The sequence below is a fragment of the Hyperolius riggenbachi genome, chromosome 9, assembly GCF_040937935.1.
Source record: "Hyperolius riggenbachi isolate aHypRig1 chromosome 9, aHypRig1.pri, whole genome shotgun sequence".
Classification (NCBI taxonomy): Eukaryota; Metazoa; Chordata; class Amphibia; order Anura; family Hyperoliidae; genus Hyperolius; species Hyperolius riggenbachi.
The window spans coordinates 151,743,541-151,756,409 of NC_090654.1; the positions used below are offsets into that span (position 1 = coordinate 151,743,541).

Below are 12,869 nucleotides of genomic sequence, written 5' to 3' on the forward strand. Positions count from 1 at the left end.
TCCTATGCCAGACATTCTTATTTGTCACTTGGGTGGGAACGACGTGGGTAAAGCTAACACTATTGATTTGTTACACCGCATGAAATATGATTTCATGAGAATTCATGAGATCATTCCCCAATGTGTGCTGATCTTTTCTGAAATCATTCCCAGACGAGTGTGGATTTTTCCCCAAGATAGATTGAGGGCCATTAAGACATTCATTAATAGGGCATTATCTAGATCCCTGCCAGCTATAGGGGTTTTTTCTTATTGGCATAATAAACTTGAGGGTTCGCGGCCTAACTTATTCCGCCCGGATAGGGTTCACTTGTCTGATCAAGGATTGGATATTTTTAATGCCGATCTTAGATCAATGATTGAATCAGCTGCTATGAGGGGTGGGTCACTATATTAAGGATATTATAGAATGGGAGTTAGTTGTAAGTCACATTATGGGTTAATGCTTTCTGAATAGTAAAAGCCTTTATTTTTGCTATATCATTCTTTAAAGTGACTCTGTAACAAAAATTATAACGTTTTTTCTACCATCCTACAAGTTCCTAAACCTATTTTAATCTGTTCTGGCTCACTGCAGCACTTTGTACTATCACGGTGTCTGTAATAAATCAATGTATATTTCCCCTGTCAGACTTGTCGGCCTGTGTCTGGAAGGCTGCCAACTCTTCCGTGCTGGTCTGTTCCTCTATGCACACTCCAGTGTGTGTTTTATTTACATAAGCCAGCAGCTTCTCTGCTATCTTATCAGTGATAGAAGAGAGCTGGATAAAAATCCTCCTCTGTTAGGCTGTGAAAGTAGCTGGCTGACACATACTAAGGAATTACAAACACAGGCACAGGCAGAGCTGTCTGCAGGAAGCCTGTAATGTTCAGTGCACGAGAGAAGAAGGGGACAGAAGGTAAACACACAAATGATCTTTTGAGATTCAAAAGGAAAGCTGTATACAGCCTGCTTGTGTATGGATGTATTTTCTATGTGTGGACATCAATCTACTTCCTGTTTTGGTGGCCATTTTGTTTGTTTATAAACACACTTTTTAAAACTGTTTTTGACTACTTTTAATGCGGCGGGGAGCGGCGAAATTGCGACAGAGGGTAATAGGAGATGTCCCCTAACACACTGGTATGTTTACTTTTGTGCGATTTTAACAATACAGATTCTCTTTAAAGGGATACTGTAGGGGGGTCGGGGGAAAATGAGCTAAACTTACCCGGGGCTCCTAATTGTCCCCCGCAGACATCCTGTGCCCGCGCAGCCGCTCACCGATGCTCCGGCCCCGCCTCCGGTTCACTTCTGGAATTTCTGACTTTAAAGTCAGAAAACCACTGCGCCTGCGTTGCCGTGTCCTCGATCCTGCTGATGTCATCAAGAGCGCACAGCGCAGGCCCAGTATGGTCTGTGTCTGCGCAGTACACTCCTGGTGACATCAGCGGGAGCGAGGACACGGCAACGCAGGCGCAGTGGTTTTCTGACTTTAAAGTCAGAAATTCCAGAAGTGAACCGGAGGCGGGGCCAGAGCATTGGGGAGTGGCTGCGCGGGCACAGGATGTCTGCGGGGGACCATTAGAAGCCCCGGGTAAGTTCAGCTCATTTTCCCCCGACCCCCCTACAGTATCCCTTTAAGTAAAGATTAGGATTAGGGTTTTTGTAAGTTAGATAATGGGTTGATATGTAATGAGCTGATATTCTTTTCTCAATTACGAAATAAGGGCAAGTGCTGATGATCCAGGGATTTTTTCTGATTGCTATTTTGGAGTCGGGAAGGAATTTTTCCCTTTCTGGGGCTAATTACACTATGCCCTATAAGGGTTTTTGCCTTCCTCTGGACCAGCAGTGAAATGGGCTGGTGTGGTGCTTTGTTTTTGGTTAAACTCTATGTACACTCACATCTTTCTTCAACCCAGATAACTATAAAATTGTATATTTATCAGACGGTATAATATATATATGTATATATATATATATATATATATATATATATATATATATATATATATATATATATATATATATATATATACGCATATGTGTTACTACACATATAATTCAGCTGGCCTGATCTCAGTGGGCGATTTTCAGGGAACAAGTCTCCTACTTTTTGATACCTTGGTCTTTAGTAGATTCAATTTGGCCATAATTGTTTTGCAAAGGGTCCATGTAGCTATTGTGTTTTGTCTTATCCTGATTGTAAGTATAGTTGCTGAGTGTCCATATGTGTGATTAGCAGAGTCTTTCTAGTATGGTTAAATCTGAAGGTAGCCATCATTACAGTTGTCCTGTTAATCCTGACCTTGAAAGAGTATCTTTGGCAGCGGTTGCTATTGGTTACATCTTTTTCTGCTTTGATTTGTAGTATGTCTGTATAGATATGTACCATTATTGTGGTAACAAGTAGATTAGCGAACATTCCCTTCCTCTACTAAGCCAGAGTTTGTTTTATATGTTTGGCTGAGCAAGCATAACAGGCTTTGGTCAGTATGATTGGTGTGATGGATTACAATTTCACAGCACCACAGTTGCCTTGAGCAACCAGATTGGTATCTCCTGCTGTGATCTGTGTATTCCCTTTCACAAATATGTCCTGTACTGAGGCCTGTAGCTACTTTTGATTTGTTTGGTGAGTTCTGGCAGTACTCCTGTATTTCTGATCTCAGCCTCTGTACTCTGGGCATTAAGGCCTGAGTATGAGTGTAGTTGGGTTAGTGTTATCAGGAGTGTAGGACTTAGAGTAAAAGAATACAGAGATAGCTTGGAGTACAATGACTGATGGAAGGTGGGAGGTCTGCCATGCCTCACAAACAGTTTGTGAACTAAATTGTAGAGTCAAGACCACCCTCTCCCAAATATAGCCACCTTATGCATGAGTTAGTTGCCATCATAAGGGTTTTTGACCTTGGCCTACCTGAGGCCTTTTCCAGAAAAGAGCAGATGGAAGTTTCTCTTGGAGTAAGTACTAAGATAAGAAAGCTTCTTTCTTGTATTGATCTAAGAGAAATATTCCTGCCGCAGGCTAAGTTATACACATGAGTGTACCCTCACATGCAGTACGCATAAGATTTTGTTAGATTACATCAGGAAAGAGAATTGTTCTTAGTTCTGATCGGCATCAGGAAAAATAATTGTTGGGTTTTTTCCTGAGTAATTTCTGATTTGGTTCTTTCCTGATTAGTCTGATTTGGTTGACCATTGTTTAAGTGGTTGTTCAAGATTAGTTTGCTAATCATGTGCTGTGCTAGAGTAAAATGTCGCAAACAACTTTTCATGTTATGTCCATTATCTCATTGGGAGACTGTGACCAGAATTTTACCCACTGATATGTTAGTTCTGTATAAAGCTAAATAATTGGCATTAGTATGATTATCTTTTTCATGAAGATACAATTAGATTGTATCAAGAAAAGCAAGAATTGGCATCCCCCAGGATGCTAATCCTGAGGGGACAACATTAGCATAATCTGTGTAGCCATTTTTCCTTTGGAAAATGGCTAAAAAGGAGGGAATTGTAAGGAATTCTAAGCATAAGTATATACACTGTCAGCCATTTTGTCCCTTCTGCAGCCATCTTAGGATCCATGTATAATGCATTTAAGCTTCTAGTCTAGCTATAGATTGAAGCCTGTACCTGTTATGCATCACTGCATCTTTACTTCTGCTTTCCTGTTCTATCTTTGCCTATCTCTCTACGTATACCGGAAAATATTAACCGCATCGGCCGAATGAAACCGAAAGTAACTTTGTATGTACCACCCTAACTGTCAATGACACCTGCAGAGATGTGTCATTATGTTTATGCCGGGAAATTCCTATCATGTAAATTTGCCAGAATTTTTATATCTATTGAGTTTGCGCAGTCTATACAAATTTGTGTATAAATATAATGCTCAAAGACAATACACTCAATCTGCTTTTCAACTACAACCTGTCTGTGTGTCGTTCATTGTGTGGTTGATCAGATTCAATGCTAGTAATAGCTAAGAAATCACAGAGTATTATTTATAGGTCATCCCTGAAGGTCAAGTGGGTCTGAAAAGTGACCATTCCTTTCAGGGTCTGCGGGCGATCTGATGGTGTGGGTGGGTGATCAGATTGCCCGCAAGGGGCAGGTTAGGGGCTGATTGATGGGTGGCAGTGACAGGGGGTGATTGATGGGTGGCAGTGGGTGATTGATGGGTGGCAGTGGGTGATTGATGGGTGATTGACAGGTGATCAGTGGGTTATTACAGGGAAGAACAGATGTAAATAATGCACTGGCGAATTGATAAGGGAGGGTCTGAGGGCAATCTGAGCGTGTGGGCGGGTGATTGGGTGCCCGCAAGGGGCAGATTTGGGTCTAATCTGATGGGTAACAGTGACAGGTGGTGATAGGGTGTGGTTGATGGGTGATTGATGGGTAATTAGTGGGTGTTTAGCGGAGAGAACAGATGTAAACCGTGCACTTGGGAGGTGATCTGACGTCGGGTCTGCGGGCGATCTGATGGTGTGGGTGGGTGATCAGATTGCCCGCAAGGGGCAGGTTAGGGGCTGATTGATGGGTGGCAGTGACAGGGGGTTAATGATGGGTGGCAGTGACGGGGTGATTGACAGGTGATTAGTGGGTTATTACAGGGAAGAACAGATGTAAATAATGCACTGGCGAATTGATAAGCGGGGGTCTGAGGGCAATCTGAGCATGTGGGCGGGTGATTGGGTGCCTGCAAGGGGCAGATTAGGGTCTAATCTGATGGGTAACAGTGACAGGTGTTGATAGGGTGTGATTGATGGGTAATTAGTGGCTGTTTAGAGGAGAGAACAGATGTAAACAATGCACTTGGGAGGTGATCTGACGTCGGGTATGCGGGCGATCTGATGGTGTGGGTGGGTGATCAGATTGCCCGCAAGGGGCAGGTCAGGGGCTGATTGATGAGTGGCAGTGACAGGGGGTGATTGATGGGTGATTGACAGGTGATCAGTGGGTTAATACAGGGGGGATAGATGCATACAGTACACAGGGAGGGGGGTCTGGGGGGGGGGGGGGGGGTCTGGGGAGAATCTGAGGGGTGGGGGGGGGTGATCAGGAGTCCCCAGGGGGCAGTTTAGGGCATACAAAAAATAGCGTTGACAGATAGCGACAGGGAGTGATTGATGGGTGATTAGGGGGGTGATTGGGTGCAAACAGTGGTCTTGGAGGTGGGCAGGGGGGGTCTGAGGGGTGCTGTGGGCGATCAGGGGGCGGGGGGGCAGATCAGTGTGCTTGTGTGCACATTAGGGTGGCTGCAGCCTGCCCTGGTGGTCCCTCGGACACTGGGACCACCAGGGCAGGAGGCAGCCTGTATAATACGCTTTGTATACATTACAAAGCGTATTATACACTTCCTATGCTGCGATCGTCGGGTTAACAACCCGCCGGCGCTTCCGATTGGCCGGAGGGTTGACGACGCGGGTGGGCGGAGCCTATTGCCGGAGGATGCGCGTGCATAACAGCGCGCGATCCCCGGCCAGCAGCCACATGAGGACCCGCCGCCGATGGGCGTATTGCATCGGCTGGGGGCGGTCCTTAAGTGGAAATCTTAGTCAAAATTCTTTCTAATAGATTAAACTGGATTATACCTGCCCTAATATATATAGATCAGACTGGATTTATTCCCAGTAGATCTACGGCTTCGAACCTGTGACGTGTTTTTATTAATCTGCAAGCTAACCACTCTAACATTGGTACTCGTGCCCTTATTTCACTAGATGCTGAAAAAGCATTTGACATTACAGAATGGGATTTTTTACTTGCTGTACTGTCTAAATTCGGATTTCGCGATGGGTTCTCCTCCTGGGTAAAACTGTTCTATAATAAACCAACTGCAAGAGTAAAGCTTAATGGTTGGCTCTCCTCTCCCTTTAGACTCAAACGTGGCACTCGGCAGGGCTGCCCCCTTTCCCCACTCCTATTTGATTTTGCGCTGGAGCCTCTGGCAGCATTAATTCGAAATATTAATTCTATATGTGGTTGGGAATTAGGGCGTCTGTCTGAAAAAATAAGCCTCTATGCAGATGAAATGCTCCTTTATCTGGCTGACCCTGGGGAATCTCTGCAAACTGCCCTCTCGACTATTGAAACTTTTGGTTTATTCTCTGGCCTGCGAATAAACTTGACTAAGTCATATGTCCTGCCTGTGGATCACTTTGCTCCCTCACCTGACCAACTTACAACGCCTCATAAATGGACAATTGAAGGTAAAGAGGCGCCCTGGTTGAAATAAAAGCATCTAAAAACAGCTTAAAATCGAGGAAATAATATGAGGTGGCTTACCTTAATAACGAAATCCTTGTATATGACAAAAGATTTTTATTTAGCACAGGGAACGCGTTTCGCGGGTCCAAGCCCACTTCATCAGGCCAATAAAAGTGCCTACAATAGTGAAAGAGCTCCTCAGTATAACTATATCGACAGCGTTATAGGTTAATACAATGAATACTTATGCATTATACATTTATATCCCAATAGTATACATACCACTGGGTTAAATGAAAACGATCGAATGATTCGATAGATCCATCAATCAGAAAAACGATTTTTCAAAAAAGTAAATATAACCTAATTTAAGGATCTAGACTACCGATCTAAAATGGGAGATGGTAAATATGCAAATGCAGTGTTCAGCTGCATTTGAAGGTATTTATATAATGTTCAAAAATCAACAGTCCATGGGCCTGATTCACAAAGCCGCGCAAACCGTCCAGCACGGGTGCGCCAAACAGCCAGCACGCGAAGCGCCGCCCACGGCCTCCCGCGCGCGCAAAACGCCGCGACCCACGCGACCGCGGCAAAACGCGTTTGCAATAGTCCGCGACCGCGCGAATCGCGGCACCCCACGCGCGCAAAAGCCCGCGAACGGCACCCCACGCGCCAACCACCCAGCACACCCGCGCCAAACAGCCCGCACGCCCCCGCGAACCAAGCCCACATGCTCAAAATTTCCATATGCTGGAGGAGGTTTTTATAACAAAAATTAATTAAAAACTAAAGTTATAAAATATATATATATATATATATACAGATATACATACACATACATACATATATATATACACACATATACACATACATGCAGCCACAAATTAAATTAATAATAAAATAATAATAATAGTACTAATAATGCACAAATTACATATGCAAGAATCCAGCATTCATAGTACAGTATAGGAGATATTTATCTTGCCCGTGAATATATAGCTTATAAGATAGACTAAAGTGCATATATCAATCTAAAAAAAGGGGGAACAATTATCACAAGACTTGGCCAGGTATAAATAGACATGTGTCTGACACTAACTGACACTTTAAGAATACCTGGTCATTGATATCATAAAAACAGCAAAAAACTGTGCATAGTTTAAACAGCAGGGGGAGCGCTTCATATAACTGTAATAATGGGAGTAAGCTTGACTTACCAAATGAACAAGTCGATATGGCAAAGGGAGCCTCTAATGGAGACTCTGAAGAGCTGCAATATATATTAGCTTTGCTAATCTCTGCAGCTGCAGTAATGAGAGCTCAACGAGGGGTGGATCAGATGTTCAGAGGGTGGGATGACATCACATAAGATGATGACTTCCGCAGGAAGTTGTGGCGCCGCCATCTTGGTTTAGGGCATTGATATATATATTGTGGGAAACTCGCCAGTGCTCATGTATGTTAGACATAACAGCAGCTGAAAGAACCCTGTTGCTGTTCTGTCACTAGATGGCAGCAAAGTGCACAATGTTTCTATTAGTAGGGTAATACAGCGTTTTCTTAGATTAGGCAAATAGAAATAAATACATTTTCTCATGACTTAATTTTGTGCTAATGTGCATATAGATATTCAGTGTGTGATCCTGCTTAACCCTTTGGGGATCTATTTTTCAGAGATAAAGAAATAAAAGGTTTTACATATAGCCTGATTTTTTTTGGGGGGGGGGGGGGGGGGGAGGGAGGAATGAGGGGGGGGGGGGTCTGGGTAACAGGGCAGAAAATAGAGAGGAGGAAGGGAAAAAAGATAAAGTGAAGAAAATTGTATGTGAAGGGAAGACAGTGGAATTATGGGGGTAAGTGATAAAACTCTGTGGGCTGTGAAGGTAATATTCTTTATTAGTAATTATGCTCCAGACACTCGTTTAGGCCCTCTGGTTTGAGTGTTCTGAGTTTAAAAATCCAGAACATCTCCCTTGCCCGTAAACGGGACATACGGTCTGTTTGGGAAGAGATGTCTGTGATATGCTCAATTGGTGTAAAAGCAAACAGTTTGGGGTCGGAATTATGAAACTCAGCGAAATGTCTAGACAGACTGTGTTTGGCAAATGAGTCATCATCTTATGTGATGTCATCCCACCCTCTGAACATCTGATCCACCCCTCGTTGAGCTCTCATTACTGCAGCTGCAGAGATTAGCAAAGCTAATATATATTGCAGCTCTTCAGAGTCTCCATTAGAGGCTCCCTTTGCCATATCGACTTGTTCATTTGGTAAGTCAAGCTTACTCCCATTATTACAGTTATATGAAGCGCTCCCCCTGCTGTTTAAACTATGCACAGTTTTTTGCTGTTTTTATGATATCAATGACCAGGTATTCTTAAAGTGTCAGTTAGTGTCAGACACATGTCTATTTATACCTGGCCAAGTCTTGTGATAATTGTTCCCCCTTTTTTTAGATTGATATATGCACTTTAGTCTATCTTATAAGCTATATATTCACGGGCAAGATAAATATCTCCTATACTGTACTATGAATGCTGGATTCTTGCATATGTAATTTGTGCATTATTAGTACTATTATTATTATTTTATTATTAATTTAATTTGTGGCTGCATGTATGTGTATATGTGTGTATATATATATATGTATGTATGTGTATGTATATCTGTATATATATATATATTTTATAACTTTAGTTTTTAATTAATTTTTGTTATAAAAACCTCCTCCAGCATATGGAAATTTTGGGCATGTGGGCTTGGTTCGCGGGGGCGTGCGGGCTGTTTGGCGCGGGTGTGCTGGGTGGTTGTCGCGTGGGGTGCCGTTCGCGGGCTTTTGCGCGCGTGGGGTGCCGAGATTCGCGCGGTCGCGGACTATTGCAAACGCGTTTTGCCGCGGTCGCGTGGGTCGCGGCGTTTTGCGCGCGCGGGAGGCCGCGGGCGGCGCTTCGCGTGCTGGCTGTTTGGCGCACCCGTGCTGGACGGTTTGCGCGGCTTTGTGAATCAGGCCCATGGACTGTTGATTTTTGAACATTATATAAATACCTTCAAATGCAGCTGAACACTGCATTTGCATATTTACCATCTCCCATTTTAGATCGGCAGTCTAGATCCTTAAATTAGGTTATATTTACTTTTTTGAAAAATCGTTTTTCTGATTGATGGATCTATCGAATCATTCGATCGTTTTCATTTAACCCAGTGGTATGTATACTATTGGGATATAAATGTATAATGCATAAGTATTCATTGTATTAACCTATAACGCTGTCGATATAGTTATACTGAGGAGCTCTTTCACTATTGTAGGCACTTTTATTGGCCTGATGAAGCGGGCTTGGACCCGCGAAACGCGTTGCCTGTGCTAAATAAAAATCTTTTGTCATATACAAGGATTTCGTTATTGAGGTAAGCCACCTCATATTATTTCCTCGATTTTAAGCTGTTTTTAGATGCTTTTATTTCAACCAGGGCGCCTCTTTACCTTCAATTGTGCATAGCTATACCCCCAAACAATCTGTGTTTGAGGGGTGGTGACAGACCACCTGTGGGTGCCCCACAGTGGACACCTGTCCCTACTTTTTCAAGGAGAGCGACCACATCCAGGTCCCGGCTGGGACTACCCCGAGTGGAGTCGGGTTTATGGTCTCCACCTGCTTCCTACGGTTGGTTGCCCTTGCAACCTCCTTTTGTGAGTAGTAATTTATTGAAATTTCTTTTTTCAATTGCATACTAATATACTACACTATTGGGCTCCCGTATTTGTCTCCTATATTTTTTTTCCCTGCAAGGTGCTGAGACACCCCCACTACACTATATGCCTCATAAATGGGTTAGTGAATTCAGGTACCTAGGCATCAACATTTCACGTTTCTTGGATGATTTCATCCCTTTGATCCTCGCCACCTCTGCTGCATTCCATGATTATTATGATATACTCGAGTATAAGCCGAACCCCCAACTTTTACTTTAAAAAACAGACAAAAATGAGCCTGGGGAGGAAATGTAGTGTACCCCCGCAACCCCTACCCCACCACCAGAGTGAAAGAGGCATGTGTTGGGGATGACTGTGCCAATTTTATAAAATTAGGAAACAACTAAACAGTCATAGTTTTACGTATTACCATTATTATAGTAAAACCCTCCCCCCAGCACAGAGCATTGTGTTGTATTTATAAGTACCGGTCCACACTGGTCCACACAGAAGTCCCTTTGCAGACTGCCATCAGACCGGTAAGATTTGCAGCTCTGAAGTTTCAGAAGTTCTCCCTCGAGTGTGGCCGTCAGGATCTCTCCTTGCAGTGTCTATACTGTATTGATTCAGGCATCCAGTGCGTCGCCAGACCTGAATGTGTTGCAGCTTTGAGGTGTTCGAAGTGTGCTCTGTGTCTCCTCCTCCCGCCGGCTCCCTTGAGTGTGGCAGTTGGGATCTCACCTGCAATGTCTATATAGTTTCAGACATATTCGGTCCATCAAGTGCGCTGCCAGACCGGAATGTGTTGTGGCTTTAAGGTGTCATCTGAGTCTCCCGAGTGTCCCCGTCGGGATCTGCAGAGTGATGCTCGCTTCCATTCCCTCATGGTGCACACTTCCTTTACCGCCGACAGGAAACCTCTGCAGCCGAAGTTAGTAGCCGTCCCATCTCTAGTGCAGTTAGCGAGGCGCCACTAGATGGCGCTATAGAACCGAGACTGCTGCAGAGATCTCATGGCGGTGGACCGGGAGAGAAAGCAAGCGTGCACCACTCTGCAGATCTGGACGGGGACACTCGGGACTCAAAGGGCACTTCACAGCCGCAACATGTTCCGATCTGGTGGCGCGCTTGATGGACTATATATGCCTGAAACAATACAAACATTGCAGGTAAGATCCCGACTGTCACACTTGAGGGAGGAGGCGAGGGGAGGAGACACTGAGCACACTTCGGATAATTCAAAGCTGCAAATCTTCCCGGTCTGACGGCACGTACACCACACGCAGTATTAATCACATAGCGGGGGGCCGTCATCGGGTAGATTTTTTTTTTCATATACCCATTTCTGATGACTCAAGTATAAGCCGAGACCCCCACTTTTGGGCCACATTTTTGGCCTCAAAAACTCGGCTTAAACTCGAGTATATATGATATTAAGCTTCGTACATGGGAAACACTGCCACTGTCTACGCTAGGCCATGCAAACATGTTTAAAATGTTTATTCTTCCTAACATTTTGTATATAATATGGCATTCACCAGTATATCTTCCACCTCATACTTTCTTTAAACTAAATGCACATCTGACTCAATTTATTTGGTCCCATCAACGACAGGTTGTCTCTCTCTGTTTTACAACATCCTAAAGATTTAGGAGGTATTGGACTGCCGGATTGTTATTCCTATTACCTGGCTGCACAGCTATCACTTCTTTACGCTGGGTTTAAGGAGGATAAGCAGGCACTGCAAACTTATTTGATGAGCTGCCTGTTAAATATACTGATCCTGTATATAATGTCTTAAAAGGTAAACAGGGTATAGCTAACTTCTATTCTCTACCTCCAACTCTGAAGCAAATACTGATAGTTAGAGATGTCCCGAACGGTTCGCTGGCGAAACGGTTCCAGGCGAACTTCGGTGGTTCGTGTTCGCCTACCAAAGGCGAACTTTCCTGGAAGTTCGATTCGCCCCATAATGCTCTATTGAGCAAAACTTTGACCCTCTACATCACAGTCAGCAGGCAAATTGTTGCCAATCAGACTGCACTCACTGGTGGAGCCCCACCCCCCCTTATACAAGGCAAGGTCCTTGAGCCATTTGACTCACTCGTCTGCCTATACTAATTAGTTAAGGGACAGCTGCTACACACTCTGCTAGGGAGAGTTTAATTAGCCTCTTGTGGGCTTCTCCACCCTCCTACCCTTCTACCTCCTACTGGAGGGAGGAGGGTCTCATCTGCCAGGGAATTCCAGTATTTCAAAAACCAGCTTACATACCGTGGCTGGGAATTGAACCCAGGTCTCAGTGTATGGTAGGTAACTAACATATCCATTATACCACCAACACTTCTAGCTGAAAGTAGCCTAGCATATACCATTTATGCTCAATCCAAGAGAAAAATTAGACAAGACAAATAACATTTATATCACACTTTTCTCCTGGCGGACTCAAAGCGCCAGAGCTGCAGCCACTGGGGCATGCTCTATAGACAGTAGCAGTGTTAGGAAGACTTGCCTAAGGTCTCCTACTGAATAGGTGCTGGCTTACTGAACAGACAGAGAGGAGATTTGAACTCTGGTCTCCTGTGTCAGAGGCAGAACTCTTAACCATTACACCTTCCAGCCACTGCTTAAGGATATGTAGCCAGGCATGGCCTTGCCTTTTGTGTTCAACAGTTGTCCAAAGAGAACCCCAGATAGCCAGGTAGATTCATCTCTCTCTCACCAACACAGCATGCTGAAGCCAGCCTAGCATGTACCATTTATGCTCAATCCATTTATGCTCAAATATACACTTCCGCGGAAAGCGGTGACCATCCCTACTAGAGAGAGAGAGAGAGAGATTAATCTACCTGGCTATCTGGGGTTCTCTTTGGACAAAAGGCAAGGCCATGCCTGGCTACATATCCTTAAGCAGTGGCTGGATGGTGTAATGGTTAAGGGCTTTGCCTCTGACACAGGAGACCAGGGTT

At 44.2% G+C, this 12,869-nt stretch overlaps 1 protein-coding gene across 4 annotated transcripts in view; it reads right to left on the bottom strand.

Annotated features, from left to right (window-relative positions):
* Window positions 1-12,869, bottom strand: part of TAMM41 (TAM41 mitochondrial translocator assembly and maintenance homolog) — a 666,331-nt gene that overhangs the window by 40,965 nt on the left and 612,497 nt on the right. The window contains exon 8 of one of the 4 annotated variants that reach the window (XM_068253612.1): window positions 6,281-6,379. The exons of the other annotated variants lie outside the window; for them this stretch is intronic. Coding sequence (XP_068109713.1) covers window positions 6,321-6,379 — 59 coding nt within the window. The 3' untranslated portion in view covers window positions 6,281-6,320. The remainder of the gene's footprint in view (window positions 1-6,280; window positions 6,380-12,869) is intronic. 4 annotated transcript variants of the gene reach the window in all.